Source organism: Platalea leucorodia (assembly GCF_965183815.1).
Source record: "Platalea leucorodia genome assembly, chromosome: 3".
Lineage (NCBI taxonomy): Eukaryota > Metazoa > Chordata > Aves > Pelecaniformes > Threskiornithidae > Platalea > Platalea leucorodia.
In genome coordinates, this window is record NC_138825.1 from 54,144,510 (window position 1) to 54,167,223 (window position 22,714).

At 38.0% G+C, this 22,714-nt stretch overlaps 1 protein-coding gene across 6 annotated transcripts in view; it reads left to right on the forward strand.

Moving 5' to 3' along the window:
* The window catches only part of UTRN (utrophin), a gene marked incomplete at its 5' end in the record, with an annotated part of 401,089 nt that overhangs the window by 289,837 nt on the left and 88,538 nt on the right, over positions 1-22,714 (forward strand). For all 6 annotated transcript variants that reach the window (XM_082306872.1, XM_082306874.1, XM_082306873.1 and 3 more), the window contains 2 exons: positions 9,440-9,569; positions 21,295-21,563. In XM_082306872.1, the coding sequence (XP_082162998.1) occupies positions 9,440-9,569; positions 21,295-21,563 (399 nt within the window). The remainder of the gene's footprint in view (positions 1-9,439; positions 9,570-21,294; positions 21,564-22,714) is intronic.

Genomic DNA, 22,714 nt, shown 5'->3' on the forward strand with positions numbered 1-22,714 from the left:
TTTGCTCTGGATCTGGTTCTGTCCTTTCAGCTAGCTGTAAAAATACATGAATTACAAAATAATTGTGAAGTGATTGCTGCATCACAACCTGTTATCTTTCAAGTCTGCTGATATTAGTCATTGACAAAGTACAATACCTGAATGCCTGAAAGGAATGATTTGAAACACATTATTTGTTAAACTATTCATTTTTAAGTGGTTGGGTTCTTATGGGAAAATATCTCATAATGTTCTAAAACCAGTAATGAAGTCAAGAATAGAACGGGAAGTTTCAAATTGCTGTTCAGATTTCCTTATCTACGGGTTGGTGCTTAGGTGTGCCTTTCCTGAAGTGAGGAGCGCATCAGTGCCACATAACCTGATCTTTTATCAGTGATGCAGAGCACTTGCTGCCTGTCTGGCCTTAAATGTGTTTGCAGGGTGGTAACTGTAGGAATCAAGTGGTTTCATTGAGCATATTACTGTTTTATAATTCATTGGGGCACAATGAACTATTTTACATCTGTATGTACATGTGTTTGTGTCTTACAAAAAAACCCTGAAAATATTTCTGTGGACTGCACAGATGACATGTAGATGGCATTTTCTTCTCCAGTTTGTTTTGAACCTTGGCCTAGTGTTCAAGGGTATTTCACTTTTGAAGTGCTGTTATTTGGATCTGATCTAAAATGGAGGGTTTGATCATCTGGAATTGTTAAACACAAGCATGTGTGTTAACATCACAACTTGCTGGTTAATCCTTTTAGTATGAACTGTGTAATCTTCTTCTACAGGAAAAATCCAAACCAGAAGTTGCATGTTCATTTCTCTTTCTGCCCTGCGAACCTAGTCATGACTTTCCTCAGAGGAGGTTTTAACAAACCAAACCAAACCCCAAACAACAACAAAAAACCAAAACCAAAGTCTAGTCTTTCAAGGTTGTTGATACAGGGTGGTTGTCATGTTTCCATAGTAAAGGTTGGTGAGATTAATTTTCCTTCACCAAAAGCACATCGTAGTCCTTTGATATAAAATTGAATGTGTATTTACAAGCAGTTTGGCATTTGAAAATTGGTTCTGCTGCTAGCAGGATGATTGCTGCTGTTGCGTAGAAGTAAATACTTTTTTCCATCACCCAAAGAGTGGAAAGCTTCAAGAGCTTCCCTCTCTGTCAGGCTCTGCACTCTGACTCAGGCATTTTTGCTGTCTTTGGGGTGCAGCCTGTATGAATTCTTATATTAAATCCTGATTAGGTATGTTAAACAGATTTTTTTTTTTTTTTTTTTTTAAAAAGCACCATTAAAAACATTACTTTTTTTCCTGTGCATAGCAATGTAAAACAACCCTGTTTTAATCTATTTCTTTTGTGTAGTTTTATTCAAGCCATCAAATTTAATGATTCTCATGCCCTTTTTTAACTGTCGTATTACAATGGCTTTAGGCCAAAATATGTTCAGTTACCTTAGTAACTGGCTGGATGAGCAAAAGAAGCATTGTATTCTAGCAGGTTTAGTTCTATTTTGTTCATATACTTCCCCCCAGCCCTGTATTAAAAAATTAGAGTACATAAAACCAAAAGAAAAACAGATTGCTGTCCCTTTAACAGTCCTGGTCAGTATTGTCATTGATAAGAGAGAAAACTTATCCATAGAAAGGACATCCCTCTCTTGGTACAGTGGAATGAGAAGTAAGAGTTGAATATTCAAAAAATGGCTTTCTTGAAAGAGGGGAAAAAGACCCAACAAGGCAAGTTCAGTAGATATGTGCTAAGCGTGTAGCAAACCCGTCACAACAGGGTTCCACTAACCTTGTTGGAGACATCTAGAATGGCTGTAGTTCTGAGGATTTCAGTAGTTCATTCAGTGGGGAATTTGTGTCAACACACTGAGATCTCTGTCTTTTCGGATTACTTTTGTGTAAAGTACAATAATCATATATTTTTAGAAAAAATGTTTTGAAGATAATGCTTTTGGCAACAGCTCAGAGATGTATAGTGTGTGGTTGGTTGGTTTGTTTTTTTCCAAACAGTTCCAAAGCATATTGGGGGGAAAAAAAACAAAACAGCTGCCAGCATTCCATGCTTTCTAGTGCCTAAGACTATGCTCTGTTGAGCCCTCCAAATGTCTCAGGGCAACCAAGGCTTGGTTATCATTGACCTAGAAACACAAATAACAAAGTCTCATTTCAGTGGGCTAGGAAATATGAAATCCAGTTACGTAAGATTATTGGTGCTGGAAGACATATTAATGAGCATCATTATGCCTCATTTTTTGTAACCTTTGCTCAATTAAGCAGTGTCTCCCTTCATCTCTACTTGGATTTAGATCCTCCAGCATCTCTAGGGAATGCAGGACTCAGCTTCCTTCAGAAAAGACTAGAGAGGTTCTTTCTTGCAAATCATTAACTGTGTGAAACACAATCTTTAATTTTTAAGAATAATGTAGCCTTGTACTCTTTAAGAGTAACTTTTTAATGTCTTTTTTGATGCAATCTGTATGAAAATGAAGCTTACTTTTGGCATTACAATGTGGTATTGGATTCTTTTTCTAGTGCACAAAGGAGTCCTCTCAAAGTCTCTGCAAGGTTATTGTAAGTGAAAACTTTCCAAACAGGCTTCAAAACATCTTTTTCTGATTTTAAAATGCTGTTAGAAGAAAATGAAGAAAATAGTCTTACTGTTTTTGAACTACTTTAACAAGTTCAGAAGGAAGTCAGTTACCCTTTCTTAATTAAGGCGTCACCACATAAATACATGGATGCAGTTTGAGATTGTCAGTTTATTAGTTTCTAAAATGTCAGTGACAGCTTCATATTTCATGTCTGTAAGTCTGAACAGTAGATGATCAAGCATACTTTCCATCCTCTGTCTCTTTGGCTGTACTACTGTGAAGCACTTTGTTGGAGAATTAGTTATAGATGCTTATTTCATGTAATGCATACCTAGTAATGCATATACAGAGGTGGGTGATATTTTCGGTAAATAGCTGTGACCACATCCACTCATCGATAGGCTAGAGCGGGAAGGGAAATTATCAAGGGACAAATAGTCTCAGTGAAGAAATACCCCTATTTCTGGCCTGAAGCGTCTTTTTTGATAAATCAAAGGGAAAGTCTTATGTAAGCTAACATTTATTGGCCTCTGGTAAAATATCATCGATATGCATAGTCTAATTCTCTCTTTTGCCCACATCTATGGTCTTATATTCCTGTCAATTTAGTTTCCCGGCGCATGCAGGCAAAAAAGGAACTTGCTAGGATGTGACTTCCAGATCTATTCTCATGTTGAACCCTAGTCGCTGCCACCCTATTTGGGCACTCTGTATCGCCACTACAGCAATAGAGGCAGCAAGTGGTAAATGGTAAACTGAGAGACAATTTAGAAAAATGCAGCCTTTGCCACTCACTTGTCTTTGGTCCTTTTTGAGAAATCTTTTGCAAGTGACATGGGATAAACCTCCAAAACTTAAACTTCTGTTTAGATTCTTCTGTTTAAAAAAAAATGAATCTGAAATACTCAATATATATTTATTACATAGGCAAAGAGCTTTCTCTTTTTTTTCCACTCTGATCTTTGCCTTCCTTTCCTTATTCTGGTGTTGGTCACTGTTTGTCACTGACTTTCAGAACATGTAGGATTGGGTCTCATCTTTGAAGTCCCATGTGCTGCATGTGTCTCTATGTATCTCCAGGTATTAATGGTCATATATTAGGCATGATTTTTCTCCTTCGTTATTTCTTTTGCCACATAGATTAAGTGTGAAGTAATAAAAGGTAAATGCATGGTGAGATTAAATATTGCTCTTTATTTGAATGTATTCTATATCAGCTGGGGTAGAGACATTATAAAACTGATCTTCACATAGAGATGTGTCCAGAGACCAAAATACTTACTTTTGAAACTTCATGTGTACGTGTTATATTAAATAGTGTCTGTCATGAAGGAGCAGCTTTTAAACATGCTACACTTATTTTCTTTCTAGCTGGTTCTTTCATGATGCAGACAGCTGGCAGAGGCTCGGTCACAGCCTTGATCTCTGTGTGATCTTTATAAACAATTCCTCTTTCCATTCTTCAAGTTTTCTCAATCATCCTACTTATTCTCCCCATCCTATTATACGCCACAGATGATTTTTTCCATTTCATTTTAGTGTATAAAAGTAACAGGAGTTTTTCAAGCACCGGGCGCAGAATAAAGATGACTAAGTAATTAAATGCTACAGGAGCTGCTGATTGGCACATAAAGATACAATGTAATAAACTGATATGAGTTACAATAACGTGCGTCTTTACTTCCTTGAAAGAGTGCATAATGAGACCTGATTTAAATATGTTCTGTTTTTAAGAAACATCCCCTGTGTTTTCTTTGAAATTAGTTTTGCCTTCATCTGTTGGAACTATTAAGCCGATCTGCTCCTTGAATTATTCTGTACAAGCCTGTACAATTCAAGAGAGGAAAAAAGAGGCTGTAAATCAGCAGTGCATAATTTTGGAAGCCCACTTACTATGCTCAAAAAATAATTTTAAGATGCAATTGAAGGAAATAGGTGCTTACAGGATACACTAAACAGTGTAAAAATTCATGAATAGTAAAAGTTTTTCTAGCTTTCTAATTTTTCAAGAGTGGAAAAGGCTTCAGCTACAAAGCATTCCCAACAGAAATTTTGGAAGGCCTTAGTTTAGACAAATTCCATGTCTATAAGTTCAGACAGTAAGTTAAAAAATGTTAGCTTGTAAGAAGAGTTAGTTTTTATGTTAGAAATCATAAGCATCTCTAATGAAGAGAGGGCAAATGGGTTAGATTATCTTGGTATAACAGAATAAATGGTATATAATTTCCAAAGTTATAATAGGAAAAACATATGTTTCACAGTTACTGAAAGAGGAACAAATCAAAGTTGAAAATAAATCATTGGCTCATGGTTGTAAATCAGGGAGCTAACACTTCTTTGTTCTCTTCCCTGAGAAGAGGATTGTGTTAGTGGGGTCCTGGGTTATTCTGCCATAGTCAAGTAACTTGGAGGATGTCCCTCATGCCTGCAAAATGAACGCTGTGATGCTCTTCGTAGTTGTTGCTTTGTGTGATGCTGCATAAAACATTTGAAGAGCGTGGGTTTGTGAGCCCCTGTCTATCTAGCAGTGGAAGAATTCTTTCAAGTCTCAGAGGAGGATTTTTTTAATTATTCTTGGCTAGTATTATTTAAGGTCAGCTCTGAAAACTGTTTGTGTTGACACTTCATCAACACACCAGATTTTACATTTCCAGGTTGTTTGTTTTTTTTTTTTCCCCTTTTTTTATAAGAATCAAGAATGTCTAGAACTAGTGTTGGTTTCTCCAGGAATCTTTAAAAATCCTTGTCCTGGTTTATGTAGGAAATAAGAACGAATTTGCAAATGCAATAAAACTTTTGGAAGCGTGGGTGTTGGATTTGGTAGTCTGATACCTGTCAGACTACTGAAGGAAGTGAAGCTTGCATTTTAAACCATTACCTAAAGTATACAGTAATTGTACAATTTAGAATTGTAGTATGAAATATGGGGATATGAATTACTGCCAAAGCTGCTTACAGCCACTTTTTGTATGACCAATATAGCTTTAAAATATCATTGTACTTTTATAAATATAAAGGAGCACCATGTGGGAAAAAATAATTGTGCTATTTATGTGCTCAGTGTTCCTGTTTTCATTCTGCATTCACATCTGCATACCCAACAGGACTAAAAAAATACTTGCATCCATGTGTTTACCTTATTTGTGGACAGTTTAAGTGACAGGTTTTGAGATGCCTCAAAACCTTTTGCCATACCTTCACTTATTATTTATTTAATCTATACAAAAACTCTAGTATTAATTTTCTCCCTGAAAAGTGTAGCTGTCTACAGGGAAAGAGTTCTCTCTCTACCAAAACCTGTGCTATGCTCAAAGCTGTATGAATGCTTTAACTATTTTAGTCCTTAATGACAAACAAGGGTGAATGAAGTGACACAGTATTATACTTCTCTACTGAAAGAGGTGCGTCCATTCTGAGTAGCCATTGGGGAGGCATCTTTTGCAAAACTAGATAAAACACCAAAATACATGATTGCGCTTCTTTTTTTATATAAAAATCTTTAATACAGTAATCAAATTCAGTATTGCAGCTTTTATGTTCCTTGCTGGGCTTTTTATGACTTTTACTCTGTAGTGTTCTTGTAGGTGTGCTTTTTTCCAATGAAATCTTTCTTCAGTCCACTCAAGACAGATGATATATGATCTCAAGATTAGATTTATAAGTGGGTTTCTTTTCTGTTCTGTTGCAGAGAGGTTTGCCTGGAAGGACAAGAGGGTGTTATTGACATAACTTGGTTATTCTTGCATCATGTACTCTCATTGGTGTTCTTGTTCACTGGCAGAAAGAGAGAGACAAGGAGATATATCGAGTATTGCTAAGAAACAAGGAATAAAGTTATGCAAGTCTTGAGTGGGTGTTTCAAAAATTATTTTTGCATCTGTGGCATAAGAAAAAATGTATAAACCATAATGTAAGAAGTTCAAGATACTCTACTACTAAATTATTTCAATATTATTATTTCATGTTGTCCTGGTTTCAGCTGGGATAGAGTTAATTTTCTTCTTAGTAGCTGGTAGAGTGCTGTGTTTTGGATTTAGGATGAGAATAATGTTGATAAGACACTGATGTTTTGGTTCTTGCTGAGTAGAGTTTGCACTAGTCAAGGACTTTTTAGCTTCTTGTGCTCTGCCAGGTGCATAGGAAGCTGGGAGGGAGCATAGCTAGGACAGCTGACCCAGACTGGCCAAAGGGCTATTCCATACCATATGACGTCATGCTCAGTATATAAGCTGGGGGAAGAAGAAGGAAGGGGGGGACGTTCGGAGTGATGGCGTTTGTCTTCCCAAGTAACCGTTACGCGTGATGGAGCCCTGCTTTCCTGGGGATGGCTGAACACCTGCCTGCCGCTGGGAAGTAGCGAATGAATTCCTTGCTTTGCTTTGCTTGTGCACGCGGCTTTTGCTTTACCTATTAAACTGTCTTTATCTCAACCCATGAGTTTTCTCACTTTTACTCTTCCGATTCTCTCCCCCATCCCACCGGGGGGGAGTGAGCGAGCGGCTGTGTGGTGCTTAGTTGCTGGCTGGGGTTAAACCACGACACATGTGCAAGGTTTCTTTCATGCTAAAAGATTTCTTTGTCAAGATATGCTAATAAAGAATGCCATGGATGACTTAGAGTTGATGGGCCAAAGTCTTAAAATCTTTGTGTTGTCAACTTCAATTTGAACAGCTTCAGTGGCAGGGATGGTGGAGGGGGACAGAGAATTAAATCCAAGGTCTCTTAGGTCAAACTTGATTGAAGTTTTATTGAGGGTGATCAGGAGAAATTGATGAACACAATATGTGAAGGTAAACAGGAGAGACACAGCGGAAGAGATCCTTCTCTAGATTATTTCTAACTGCTGAAATTTCTTAGTAGGCTCAAAATCTGTCATAGCTTTGTTTTTCTTACATGTTTTGGAAATATTTGTGAAATCGGATGGATGAAGAAAAAGTAATTCTAGAAAGTTTTCCTGCTTCACACTGAAGAAAAGTAATCAACCCTCTGTTTTTGACAAAATCTGAGTAATTTTTGAGCCTTAACTGCACAGTAGTGATAATGGCTTCCTGTCTGTCTTCTTTCATGAAACAAATTACTGTGTAGAGAATGTTTTCATGATTTGTAAAATATGGATGATTTTGAAGAGTCTTATTCTAATGTCTTATGTGAAATTAAAATATTGATACATACTGTGCTGATTCCAAGGGGTTCTTCAGGAATGTTGCTTTTACAATACTTCAGTTTCTGTAAAAAAATTTTTTTTCTTTTACGAAGTAGGGTTTGATTTTTAAGTTACAATTTTTGTTTCTTATTAAATAGTATATACTGAATCCTACAAAGGCTAGGACTTATTCGTCTTACTGTTATTGTTGCTATACAAAAGCATGTAGAGATAACACTGTTCTGAAGAGTTTTTTGTATAAAGACAATAGTTAATGGTTACTAAAGATAGGACTGTGAAATGCAAGTTCCTAAATGTAATGGAGATTAGCATATTTTCAGTGATTAGTTTTTGTTGGGGTTTGGTTTTTATTTATTTAATTTGGAGTAGAAGTAGAGTGAGAAGGAATAGAAGGATTTGGGAAGATGAGGAGAATAAAGGAATAAAGTGGGGGAGAAGGAGGGAAAAGTAACATCTTGCCTCCTGCTAGAGCTAAGGTCAAGAGGTAGGTGTTTTTTGTGTTTGTGGCATCAAGAGACTTACTGATGAGAAGGATAAGGTAGCATTTGTGAAACTTTTGTAGTAACTGTTTTTCACTATTTTCTGCAGTGGGAAGCACTTGTTTTGTTATGTAATGTTGTGAACACTGCCTAACTGCTTTTCTTGAGCTGGAATGGGGCCTGAGCAGATTGTGTCAGCAAAACAAGCCTTGATTTTGTAATTAGAGCTAAAAAATATATTGGAAAAATTAAGCATGGTATTTTAATAATGTTTAAAGTATCTTCTTTTGTGTTTCTATTGGTAGAAAGTAATACAAATAAGACATGCACAGCAGTTTCCTTCTAGGTGGGACAGATTTATACTTAAAAAATTGAATGGAAGAAAGTGCTTTCTGAGAAACATTACAGCTGCCTACTTATGAATGCTTTTTTTAAAAAAGGGTGGTTACAATTAACCCTTTTAAAAAAGTCATAACTACTGGAGAACAAAATATCCTGAAATTCATTTCCATTAGAATGAAAACATCTTAAAAAAAAAAAATTGATTTATTTTTCTGTATATAAAGCTCAATTGTTTCTGCATAATAAGGCTCAAAATATTTTTGTCTAATTTGAAGGATGTTTTTTCAGAATGTATTCTCATCATAAAAGTTCTGGTTACATGTCTTTTTAAAGTTTTAAAAATATTAATATATAGAAGACACAAATAAGAGGTAGAGTTTTCTAAGGAATGTAAAGTACTTTGGCAATTCTTTTTAGCAGTTGTGAAATTATCTTAAGTTTCAGCAGATGCAATTTTCTGTTATTCCAGCTCCCAAAAAAAGAAAAAATAGCCTGTTGTAGTAATCTACTATATATTAGCAATCCTGTTAATAGCAATAAACCCTTTAATTTTACTTGTTTTTTATTTTTTGGAAGTTAAATGTAGTAGTTTCAGTTTCTGTGAGGTGTTTTTAAAACCTACCATCATTGTCTGTCTTGTGTTCAATTCTTCAAGTCAATTCTATAAAAAAATACCCTTCTAGCCTTAATTAATTTCTTGCCATTTCTGTTTTGTAAAATTTATATTTTATCTTGCAGTCTGAATGACATGTTGGCTATTACTCACCAGACAGGTCTGGTCAGAGAGGTGAAAACAGAAAATGGTATAGTATCTGCTGTTCACAAGACCAAGTTACAAATGGCGTTCTTCTTTCCCTTCCCAAAAGGCACTGAGGCGTGAACTGAAGGATAAAGAGCAAACCATTCTCAATGCTGTGGACCAGGCACGAGTTTTCCTTGCTGACCAACCAATTGAGGGGCCTGAGGAACCAAGAAGGAGCTTGCATTCGAAAACAGGTCAGAAAATACTCTCTTCCAGGAATGGTTAAAAGGAAAGCAAAAGGACTTATATGTCTCTAGTACATATTTTATATCCCAATTACTTGGTTAGACTCTATAATTTTCCAAACCACATCCTGATTGCTTTTATTTCAATGATTTATCCTCAAAGTATTACTACGCGGCTTTGTAAGTACTCACGTTTTAATGGAAGAAGTAGAAAAATCTCTCTTTCCTTTTCCAGTTTTTGATTCAGAATGCTTAAGTCATCAGTTCTTTTCTTTTTTTCTTAACATGATAACATATGCACCTTAAATGTAGTCCGAATAGTAGTTCAAGGATACATGTTGAAATGCATATATATTGTTATTGCAAAGTTTTACTGCACAAATAGAAATAAATGTATTCAGTGGTGTATCTCATTAGAAGTAAAAGAAATCAGCTTTAGGAAGGCAGTCATTACAGAATATTAGATTTCAACACTAGATGAATTATTACTAAGGAATAAACCACAGCTATTCTAGAAATGATATTTGCATAGTATTGAGATACTTGTCTGTATTAGAGACCAACAAGGAGGTAATAATTTTTCTCCACCCCACCCCCCATAACCACAAAATAGAAAAATACACCAAATATCTGTGTAATTAAGTTGTAGAATTATGTTTCTGATATAAGCTACAACATTATAAAGTCTTACTTTTAATTACATAAGAATTGTTTTTGGAAAAGGTAGTAATATACTTTTCAGTAATATCAGTTGCTCTAAGATGTGACTAATTTACTGTTCTGTATAATTTACAAAATTACAGTATAGCCGCTTGTATCAGGAGTTAGTTTTTTCTTCCCATACATCTTCCTATACATCTCCATAGCAAACTTTTAAAGTTTGTTCAATGGAAACAACGAATCTTTCCTGCATCCATACTTTGTGCTATTTCCGTGCAAATTTTTATGAGGTTTCCTATTCCCTGATTCAACTTTGTGATAAAGTTTGAATAGCTGGTGATTAAAACCAATGAACCATTTTTCCCCGTGATTAGTTCTGGTACCTTAGCTGCTGTAATGTGTCTTACCACTTCCTTTTTGAACTCTTGACTCATGAAAACATTCTGTTTGTCTTTAGTCTCAAACTTATTTGATATATTGTATCTCTAATGTTTTAGTCTAAATCACAAGCAAGCTTGCAGTTGAAAAATAAGGAATTCTTGCTTTATATTTGCTCCTTCTTTCACACAAAAGTTTGAAGTCACAGACTCTCCCCTCAAAAGCCATAGAACCACACAAATGATGCCAATGCATAAAATGTTACCAGTGTAAAATGTTCATTTTCTAGCAGGGGTTAGTATCAATGATCTAGTGTTGACTGAAAGTACAAGAGCAAACTTTAGATGATGAGCTGCATCATAAATTCTTTTTATGCAATCTATTATTATTATTATTATTATTATTATTATATTGTGCTATACAGATGGCAGTGATAGCAGAATAGCAGGGAATTTGATGACCATGGTAAACCGCACGACAATAATGGCCAGGCAGATGGTCTGCAAGTGATGTATGAGTGTCTCTTGTCTAGTCATCATATTTGAAAACTGATCAAATGTGCTCAGACTGAGGAGCTTCATAGATGTGCATTGAACTTATTTTCATCTTACTTCTTCACACTCAGTAGTTCCATAGACTTTCTTTTTTTTGAGCACGAGGTGGGTTAGTCTTGGCTATCAGCCAAACTCCCAGCCATCTGCTCACTCACTTCCTCCACCTCAATGGGGTGGAGGCAGAAGACAGGAAGAACAGGTATGAGAAAGCTCATGGGTCAAGATGGGGACAGATGCAGATCCCTTACAAACTACTGTTATCGGCCAAACAGATTTAGCTTGGGGAAAATAAACTATTTATTGTCATTTAAAATAAATATTTAATTGCTGATTTGGTAGTGGGAAACAAAAAGAGAAACATTAAAACCACAGCTTTCCTTTCTCAGGCTCAAGTTGACTCCATTCCTGTCTCCTTCCCCGCTTGCTATGACTGCAGGTCGCGCTCAGCCTCTTCCACAGGGCAACGAGTGGTGCGAGAGGGTGGGAAGGCGGTGGGTCCGCGGTCAGCCTAGCAGTTTCTCTCTGCCGCCCCTTTCTTCTCACATCTTTCCTCTGCCCCAGCGTGGCCTCTCCATGGGGAATATCTACCCTGCCATGGGAGCTGCTCCTCCTGCTCTGACCTTGGTGTTCCCTCTGCTGTTTCTCCTTTTTGTTCCCTCCTCCCTCTCTGGTGTTTTCTGCTATTTCTTAAAGACACTTTCCCTGAGGTGCCACCAGCGTGGCTGAGGGCCTCAGCTGTGCCCTGTGGTGAGTCTTCCAGAGCTGACCGTCCCTGGCACGGGGCGGCCCCGGCATCTTCTCACAGAGGCCCCAGTGCAGCCCCTGTGGCCAGCAGTGGGCACCTGCACCCCGCACAGAGCGGTGTTGTGCTTTCTGTAGATTAATAGACTTTCAGGCCAAAAGCTGTCTTTGAATCATCTGCTCTAATCTCTTATTATATCATAAGCTGTTAAATTTCACCCAGGACTGAGTCTAGTAAATTTTTTCTGACAAGTAGTGCCATTGATCTCCAGAAAGCTGCATCTCTGGATTTGAAGACATCCAGACACACACAATTTTTCTTCTGATTAACCATTTTCAGTGAAGGCTGTGGGTGCAGGCTTATGTTTGTGTTTAAAATGTTTATTTTTTTTTATTTTCTGTCAGCTTCGCAATCACTGGTGTTCTCTGCAGTAGATGAAAATTAACTCGTTACCTTCAGTGAAGTATATTTCATGTTGCTAAAGGGGAAGGAGTCTGGTTTTGGATTCTAAGCTGACAATGTCTTTAAAAAAATATTGATGAGCAGTGCACAGCACTGTACGCTCATGATTTGAGCATGTTTTTGGCTGCTTCTCTAATACAAATAGCAAAACTGTTTTTTGGTTTTTTTAAATAATAATCACATTAATTGGAAAATCACTGTTTCTTGAGGTTAGTTCTTACCTTGTGTAATGGCAGGGGTGCTTAGGGGGGAAGGTTAGCTAACCCAAAGAGGATGAAGGTTGTAAAATCGCTTTCTATTTTTCTATTTTCTTCAACCTCTTCCTCTCCATCCACTTTTTTTTTTTTTTTTTTTTATTTCCCCCCTCTCCCCCTCAATCTTTTCATGCCAGGGAGGGCATTGTTGCAAGGACAGGGAATGAGAGAGATTTAGGAGAAAACTGATAAGAATCAATTTTGAACTTGACTGAGCGAGACCTATTTTAAGAACCTGTGCATACATACATTCATTGTTCCATCCAAAGAGAATATTTGTTATAGGATGCCTTATGATAACCCATTATTGTCTATAGTGTTCTTGTTAATGTCAAATATGTCACTAGAATGTAAAATCAGGTTATGAGCGAGCCTTGGTTTCTTCTTTCCCATGTTGGCCTTCTGCTTCCTATGTTGGCCTTCTACTTCCTATGTTGGCCTTCTACTGTACTATGTAGTAACTGGCACATGCAAACACAGTTCTTCAGCTTCCAGGACACTTCCTTCTAGGTTAATTTTATCTCCCATCTGTCTTTTCTTCTGATTTTGTTTTGCCATGTTTCCGTAGGGAGGTCCCATCACAAAAAAGCAAGCTTCTCATTCTTCTTGCCTTTGAGCTGCTTCAGCATCTGCATGGAGCCGATTGATAAACCAGCAGGCCAGCTGCTGAATTTTATAGATGATCAGGATAAGGAAATTGGAAGTCCTCACATTTTTAGCTTTGTTGTCACTTGTCCGTGTTATAGGAGAAAACTTAGATCTGAAAATGTTAATTATAATTCTCTATGGCATAGTTACAGTTGGCTCCTTAGATCTCTGTACTGTTAATAAGGTTACAGGCAACGGGAAACACAAAGGAAAGCAGAAATAATATTTTCTGTCCCCAGGGTTCTATGAATTGATGATATGGCTTTGCTGAAATTCTGTCCTTAAAATTCCACAGATGCAGTGAGGGAGTGGAGATAATTTTTTTTTAAAAGATAACGTAAACTAACATCCTAGCAAATTACCGCAGGCCGCTACACTGATTCTCACTGCAATAGTGAATGTTTCCAGGAGCCTGCAGTGTTGGCGAAGTACTTCAGTAGCTTCTAGTTTTCTTACAGCAATCAGATTCCTAGCTTTGAAAGCTGTTATTTGGTAGCAAAGGTGGTTGTGATAAACACATCATTTAAAATTAAATATTTACCATCTGTTATCTCCTCTTAATTGAAAGTGTAGGAAACCCCATAAATCACATCTGTGTTATAAGAAAAATGTATCAGTAGGTATCAGTGAATTACATGCATGTACTTTATTTAAACTTGTAGACAAACAACATATTCACCTGTTTCAGACGTAAAAGTCAAACTTCTTTGCTTCCTAACACTGAACACATTCAGATAAGTTCTCTGCCATAATTTTTCTCTTAGCAAGGAAGATCTCACTGGAAATAGGCAATTTACTGGTTTCTAATATATAGCAGGCAGCATTTCTAGTCCCAACCACTTGTGCCTGTCCACTAGCTATCACACACCACTGGAGTAGTTTTTTGTTCCCTGCTATGCAGCTGGGCTGAGTGTGGAGCCTTGGGTGTGAAAATTAGAAGTGCTTAGGAGAATGAAGAGGGTATGGCCCACTGGAGGTCAGTGGAATCATGCCCAGAAACTGCTTACATTATTTTGAACATTGCTGCCTCTGTTTTAGCTGGAGCTCATTTTCTTGTGACTTTGGAGAGTTTCTTCATAAGATTAGAGAAATGTGCAGTTACCCATGAGAGAATCTCAAACTAAGTTTCTCTCTCCTTTTCAAATAGATCTCTTAGTCACCCTACAAGTTTAGTCCACCTGGGTAGAACCTTGAATTTCTTCCTGTCAAGTCTGCATGGTTGCCTGCTTGGAGTCATATTGGTACAGTTCAAGGGAGTTGTTTTCATTTGCTGAGTGGTGTGGAGTGCAAACTTTGAGGAGTTTTAAGCCTGAATTTTAAACAGCTGAGTATTGGAAACAGGCTAACCTGAGGCCATAATGCTTAATTTTATTATTGTGGGGGTTTTTAAGCATGAGGACCTCAGAATATAAGCAGAGCTGTATTCATTCTTGACCTGTATGCTGTGTCTCAGTTTTAGCTGAAACACAAGACGCTTCCCAGGTGGAAGCCATGTTCTTAACGTTTAACTGTTGCCTTGTTTTAAAGACTCTAGAAACCAGTAAAGCTTTGCCTGCAAGAGAATTCTCAGTTGCACTACAAGCAATGCAGATGACCGATGGATGTCAAAGGTTAGGACCTTGTTTGCAACAAAATTCCTTTCTTACACTCTAGAGCAAACATAGCTCAAAACCATTGTAAATGAGCCTCAAGAAAGCAAATTGGAAATTGCAGAATATTAAACAAAAAGTGTATAGAGGAGAAAACAGGCTGAGGAAACTTGATTAGAAGGTTCAAAAAAGTTCAGAACATGGAAGTTTTAAAGTCCTGTGTTCTTATAGGACACCATCAAGTCAGGGAGCCTATCTTTTGTGCTGCCTGACTTGTCTTTATTTTCTGGTTTTGTATTGTTTTGGAATAAAACAGATGCCTTTGTTTTGTCTTGAAATGCTGTTAGGGGATGAATATCTGTCTCCTGCAGCCTTGCTGAGGAGCTGCCTGCCATGTGTGCTGTGCCAGAAAAAAATCTTTATTGATCTTTGAAAGAAATAAAAGGCCTGTTACAATCTGGAGACAGAGTGCTTTGGAAAGAAATATAGGATTAATTCCTTGCTTACCTAGAGTAACTGGGATACAGTGGTGATAGCCTTTTCTCCACTAGTACTCTCCCTTCAGTAGGAGTTGGAAGAAGACATAGTAGCTTGGTGATGCTATAACAGTACCGTTATATTTGGATTTTTATGGGTTTGTGGCAAGAGCATGCTAAAACTGAATTCATACCTGGTTTATGTTCCTGGAGCAACACAAACTTTGGGCTTCCACTGTGCAAAAGTATTGTGAACTTGCTTTGGATCACACCATTTATTACAAAATGGTGGCTTGCTTTTCGTGAAAAGTATTATATATGTTTTGATTATATTGGCAAATTACACTGGTTTTGCTGGATAAATGCACGGTTCTCAGGATTGGTGTAATCTTCTTTAGTTTTCTGGAGATAGATGCTATGGGACGACTTAATTATCTCTTTTAACAAGAAGCTATTTTCTCTTTGTTTCATCCTTCTGTGTCTTCCACACCAGCACCCACTGGGAAATATTACCAACCATTATTAAAGGATATGTATATTGCTAGCATTGTTCTCATTTGTCTTTATCTTGAGACCATGCTCTGGGCGCTTTCCAGAAGTGCTCATCATACATGAGGTTAACAGCTTTCATTTTCTCTGCTTTTGCAATTCTGTCTTCTGCAGACCAAGGTAATTTGTCTTTTATCCTGCAGAGACTTTCTTCATTCACTCTTTATTTAATTATATTTCTTTGGTTTGAAGAATTTTCAGTTGTGATAGAAGAAAACCTAAATGGGCTAAGATGAAAATGACAGTGCTTTTTCTTTGTTTTAACTACATATGCAATAGATATTTGAAGAGGAGAAAAAGATGACATACTGGGTTATGCTTGCATGGTTGGGTGCTTGAAGTCTGACTAAGTGCTACGTTTCCACGTTAACCAGTTGCTGCTTATTCTTTAAACTTCCTATTCCCATCCCATCAGAACTAAGTTTTCTTTCCAGATTGTTAGAAACCCAGATAATGCTTTCGCTGGAGCGATGCTAAAGATTTCATCATGCAACGATAGCACTGCTTTTGGTTCTTCTGCTTAGGAGTTTGACAATGTGCCATTGTGTCTGTTCAAATGCTCTGAAAGTGTTCTTAATGATTACAGTGCTGTGTCACCCGTTGTTTTTTGCTGCAAAGATTGATTGAACCAAGGAAGAGACAATGTTTGACATAATGGGAGAGGGAGGGGGCATGAAGTCAGCTCCAGTTCTAGTATATTTTATTAGGAATATAGCAAAAACAAAAGGAAATTAATGTAATCGTGGCAAGATGGAAAGAGATCACTAGTTCAAGTCCACATAATGAGGATCAAGCAAAGTTGCTTAGAATCAAAACTGCTAGAGCCAGGAATAGTTTGAGAGATCTAAAATAAATTCTTAAGCAAGAATTTTCTTCACTAATAACTTTCTTGGGTCAGTATTCGCCATATATGTAAGCATGTAAGGAAGCTAGATGCTGTAAAGTTCAGGCTTGAAAGTTTTCCTTCCATGGCACTCTGTCTCTGCTAGAGACACAGAAAAGCTGTTGGTGCTTTCATTGCTTTGTGACAAAAAATTCGTATTAAAATCAAGTTTTTTCCACTACAGAAGCAGACTTTTTTTTCTGCTCTTTCTCCCTGACTGCAAGGTCAGTTAATATATTTCCTCTCTGGTAAACAGATGGCCCAGTGAATCTAGACTTTTCTTACTTTCTGAGCAGCTGCTGAAGTGGAGATAATGTAATAAGTACCATTAAATAAAAAAGACGGGGGGGGGGGGTGGATAAAAAGCTGATCACTGAGAAGACTTTATATTAAGTGGGGACAAAAAAGCAACAACCACTGTGTAACGTTTTTTCACAGCAAAAAGGAACTCTGTCTGCCAGTGTGTGTAATGACAGACTGGTGAAAAGAATTCCAAACTGATAAAGTTCTCACTGTCAAGACATTTTTTTTGACGTTTACAATTCTATGCTACGCAACCAGTATCTTGGACAGTGTGTTATCTGCTTGAAAAAAAGTAACGTGTTGCTTATTAATAAGTTCAGTTTTCATGGTGGAAAACATGAAGTTATACAAGATGTAGTTCTCTCTTAAATGAATAGATGCTGAATGGTTTTATAGCTTAAAAATGTGTTTTGCTTTATTTCCCTAGTAAATGTCTTTTTTAGAGCAAGTTTACAAGCACTTCCAACACTGCTTTTGTAAAATAAAGCAGTCTTGCAATGAATTAGTATTTTTCAAATAAAATATGAGGCAGGTAACCTTGCACAATGACACTGATTTGACAAATGGTCTTAAAAGATGTTTGGTTTTCAGTTCTGTTGGGATACTTGTATCACCCCAGTCAATCTGGATTTTTTTTTTCCCTCACCAAATATGTGACTGTCTGTCATGAGTAAAGCTGCCTTGTTTTAGCTGCCCAGACAAATAAAGTCCGTCGGCTGTTCCCCTCTTCTATTCCCATTTATTGCTACAGACACTTTTCTCCTTATTGCTTCTACTGGAGCGAGAAGTACTCATTGAATCTGTTGTGTCAGTACCTTTATGGACAACCAAAAAGTTTTGCAAGATTTTCAACTCTTACTAATGCTTTCAGCATGTTCTTTGTCAAGTGACTGATCATTTTAAATGGCCTGCTAATAATCTAGTTTGGAACTGTTAAGCCCTTCCAACTTTCTACTCTTTTGTGCAGAATTGGTAGGTTTGGGCTCTGATAAAAGGTAAAGGATGATGCAAGCACACGATGTTGGATAAAACTGGCAGATTGCAGCTTTGCATATATGTAACTTAGTCCAGTTTCTGGGTATAATGTTCCCTATATTCACATGTTCAAGATGCCAACAAAGGAGGCTTCCTCCGTTGGGTCTGCAGTTCTCTGTCCCCTTTCAACAAAGCTCAGTATTCCCTTTCCTTGTGTAAAGTGTTCCAACTCTAGGTTCTCCCTTAATCCTCACTTAAAGTCCTGCAGCTTTTACTCCTGAGGCCTGATTGTCCTCAACCTACAGTTGTAACATAGGATTATCCCAGGATACCTCAGCCTGTGAGGTTTCCTGTGATACTGAACTCTGCCACTAGGTGCAACTTTCCTGCATGCTGCAATTTAGCTTGGCTTCTAGAATGTTCACAGTTCCTTTGTCACTGGACTGCAGTGGATCCTCATTCATTCATCGATGGTATATTATTCTTAATGGTGAATAATTCCAAAATTACTTCCAGTAACAAGTTCTTTGATATCTTTACATAAGCAATTTATAGCTGTTGGTTTTTGTTTAAAACAATGGTTTTTATCTGAAAGGGGTTTTTGCTTCGAACTTAAGCTTTATTTCTTTTCCTTTTTCTCAAATCTGTTGCAAAGCTGGGAGTAAAGATCATCCCAGAACTGTGTTGTCCTGTGATGTAGTTTATTTTACTGTGAATTGCTAGAATTCCAGAGACAAGGTACAATCTATCACAGCCTGTCTTTGGTCTTCATCTTTATTCTGGTCTGTCAGTATTGCAAATTGTGGGTTACTGCCAGGTCTCTATATCCCAGAGCTACATACATAATTTATATCCCTTCACATCTAGTTAAGCATCACAGGTTTTGTCACAACTATTCCCCCCCGAATTCCTCTTCTCAAATACCCTCTTGCCATTGCGGTATCCCTAAGCCTGGCTAGCCTCTGCCTTTGCAGGCAGTGTCCACATGAGCAGTGCTCTCGTGTGATAGCTTGTGACACCCAGCAAGTCACTGAAATATATTGGTAAACTCAGAATTTCTTTTGTCCCTCTCAGCTCCACCCTTTCTTCAAATGTCTCGCTGATTTTTTAAAAGAGCTTTTCTAATTCTAGAAGTCAAAACATGCTCTGTGACCTACAGCCTAGGTATTTGTCTCCCTTCCCTTGGTGATGTTGGCTCTTTTTAACTGTCTTTGCCCCCCACTCTCCTTTGGTTACTGTTGGTGGTACTTTTTTCTCCTACGTAACCACTTCTTAGTAAGTTGCCTTGTGCTTTTGGGCAACACTCAGTCATTTGGCAACATCCTCTCCCCCATACGTGCTCTTCTAGTATTTGTAGTCTAGCATGTATCAAGACTAATATGGGCTAACAAGATTTGAAAAAACTTTAAAAAAATAATAAACAAATATGTGGAATTGGTGAGCAGAAACTCTGGTTTTGATCCAAACAACTCCCTGTTACTTTTACATCTGGGAAAAATGTGCCTGCCTTTCTCAGCAACAACTTGAATGTATTCTAGTGATTTATTTTGTATTAATTACTTGCAGTGTGCTTTCCTGTGTTGGCTGCTATGAAACAATAGTTGCATCACCAGAGGCATAGTAAGAGAACTTTTGCAACCATAACAGGGCATTTACTTTGACATTCATCTAGCCTTTGAAAAGCAAAAAGCTTCCCTCCCCATTTTTTTGTATATTCCCTTCTCACCCTCCTCACCCAGGTTCGCAACTCCAAGCTTAGACAGTTATAATGATTTTAAAGATAGTGTATAACTAAATGGAAGATTGTATGTCTCGTCTGACTTCTGACAAAAATGATGCTTTCATCTTTGCATGATTGTGTATAATTTATTCATAGACAACACTTGAATTTTAATCACCAGAATACTGTGATAAACCTTTTCCAAAGGTTTTATCTAGGAGTGAATAAGAGGCCAGTTGGCTTAGTTTCTCTGTATGCCACTTCTCTCCCCTTCTTTTGTTCTCTGGTTTCTGCATTATATCAAATTTCCTCTGCTTGCTTCTCTGCCTGCAGAAACCGCAAGGTTGTTATGTAGAAGGGCAATCCTCTGAGACTGGCTTTGTTTGTTTGTCATTACTGAAGCAATTCTTCCCTCGTGAAGGAAGCTGCCCGTGACTTTTTTTCAGCAAGGTCCCTCTGAGCAGCAGACAGCAGGACCTGCTGGGGATGTCTTAGGGTTTTCTTTTTAGCTTTCTGACTGTCTGGGTCTTGCTCAGTCTCAAATTGAAGACCCAGGAAAGGCAGGGTGTTGTCTTATTGATAGACCACCTGACTGGTTTGCGGAAATCGTCTGTTGTGGAGAAGAGATAAGCCACCAGCTGACTCAGCTCGTCATCAAAGAGGGCTGAGGCATGTCTATGGGTGTGGAGTTCTGTACGATGTCTTGCAGACTTACCAGGGACTGGGGATTTAAATATAAGCATTTTACTGAAATAATCAGTATCATCATCTGTGACTATGTCCTGAGGTTTTGTGTGTGCCCACTTCGACTTTGCTTATTCAGTGGCAGCTGGCCTTTGCTAACATGAATGGGATTTCCATGGTTGCTGGGCTGCATGGAATTTAGACATGTAAGCCTGAAATTTGTGAGAAATAGTTCATTGTAAGCTTAGCTCTTTTTCAGTCAACAGGTTCATTGAACACTTCTAGATTTGCAAAACATATTTAAAACAGCCTTTTAGGACTTTGGTGTTAACACAGAAAAATGGATGTAGAGCTGCAGAACCTCTCACCACATGGTACTCAGTTCCCCTTGGGGTTTGGTAGTGAATAGGAGGAGAAGAGACAGCCTGGGGGTAGGGTGAAAGGTGGTGGTAAGTGATCCAGGAACAAAGCACTGTTCTTGTTCTTTCTACATGAAATGGTCCCCAGATTCCCTATTGCAGTTTCGAGTAGGGAAGAATGATCTTTTATTTCCTCCCCCTGGGCCTCCAAAAATAACAAATCAGCAGTAAGCTGCCTTTGCTTTGCGGATATCATAATACATGGAAGTCAGGAATAGTTTCCTGTCTTCTAATTGAGCTTTATTTTGTCATCAGGAGTGATTAAGGTTTATTTCACTTATGGCAAGGTGGACTGTCTTCTACCTTGTACCCGCTGAAACAAATTATCAGTTGACTCTGGACTTACTGTCTTGAGCGTGTACCTCAGGAGCACTGTCTGTTTAACTAGACATGAATAAGAGCAAAAATAAACAGTGTAACGTTTCTTTCCCTCTGCAGAATTGACCCCTGAGGAGAAAGCCATGAGGATTGCCAAAGCTATGCGTAAGCAGTCATCAGAGGTAAAAGAGAAATGGGAAAACCTAAATGCCAGTGCCAGTATTTGGCAGAAGCAAGTGGACAAAGCATTAGAAAAACTGAAAGACTTGCAGTGTGCCATGGATGACCTTGATGCTGACTTGAAGGAGGCTGAAAACGTGAGGAATGGCTGGAAACCTGTGGGAGACTTGCTCATAGATTCATTACCAGATCACATTGAGAAAACCACAGTAAGTGTGGAACTCCTGGAAAATATTTAGCCTGTGTGAGAGTCAGACCACTCCATTCTTCTACCCCTAGTCAAGTTAGATACATATACACTGTATACTTAAATTGTCACGTACAGTTTAAAGTGCTCTTTAAAGACTAGATCTGAGGTCTCCAAGTTCAGTACTGTGCCACATTCACTGTGTCAGCTGTGATTGCCTAAGCACATATGATCAGCAAGCTACAGATGTGTGCAGAATATAATATTCATTAAATGAAAAAAATTGTGTTCTAGAATATAAATTTTCTCTCTCTAGAAATACTGTCTAATTCGTAGTTAGGCCACGGGTCTGTTTGGAGCTTTGCCTAGGCACTGGAGTATGAGTGAGCTGAGTCAGTTATCATTCCAACAGTTGACAGTAGGCTCCCCTCCTTTTTGTAGTGGTGAGCTGTCAGATCTGTTTTGACCATCATGTATCGCTTTCTTTTTAGAAAAACATTTAGAGCTCTTTCAGTCATACAGAAGTATATACATAGTTTTAATTTCTATTCCTTAACTTTCACAAACTTCACACGTCTATTGTCTATTTTAGCTTGTATGAGTGAAAATTTCTATTTCCTTTCACTTTAGCCTGGTTTCTCTTCAGGATTACTTCAAAGCGAAGAATACATACTACCGTATAATGTTCTCATGGGCATACGAGTTCTTGCAGCCACGGTTCCGGGTCACCCAGGCAGGGCTCAGTACCCCAAGGCATGGCTGCTCATGATGGGTAGTAGTCGTCTCCTGCTGAGCTGCATGGGTTGGGTAGTAATGCAGAGCTCCCCAAAGAAGGATTACGTTCTGATAACTAACATTGTCCAGGAAAGCTGACTGGAAACAGCACAGTGCTTGGGGGAGTGCCTGAATATCAGGGATTCCAGGAGAACATGTGGGTATGCACATGTAGGTAGAGGAAATTGTTTTTTTCAGGCAAATTTAGCAGTTATCACCAAGCTTCTGTTTCACAAACACAACTATTCGGTTTTTAAGCTCAAGAATGAATATGGCAAAACATTAGAGGACCGTAGGGTCACGTACCCGACCATCCATGTCTTCAGCATGGGATGCTGGTGTTAGAAGAATGAAGGGCCATGGGCTGCAACCAGTTTTCTGCAAATATTCTCTCTATGT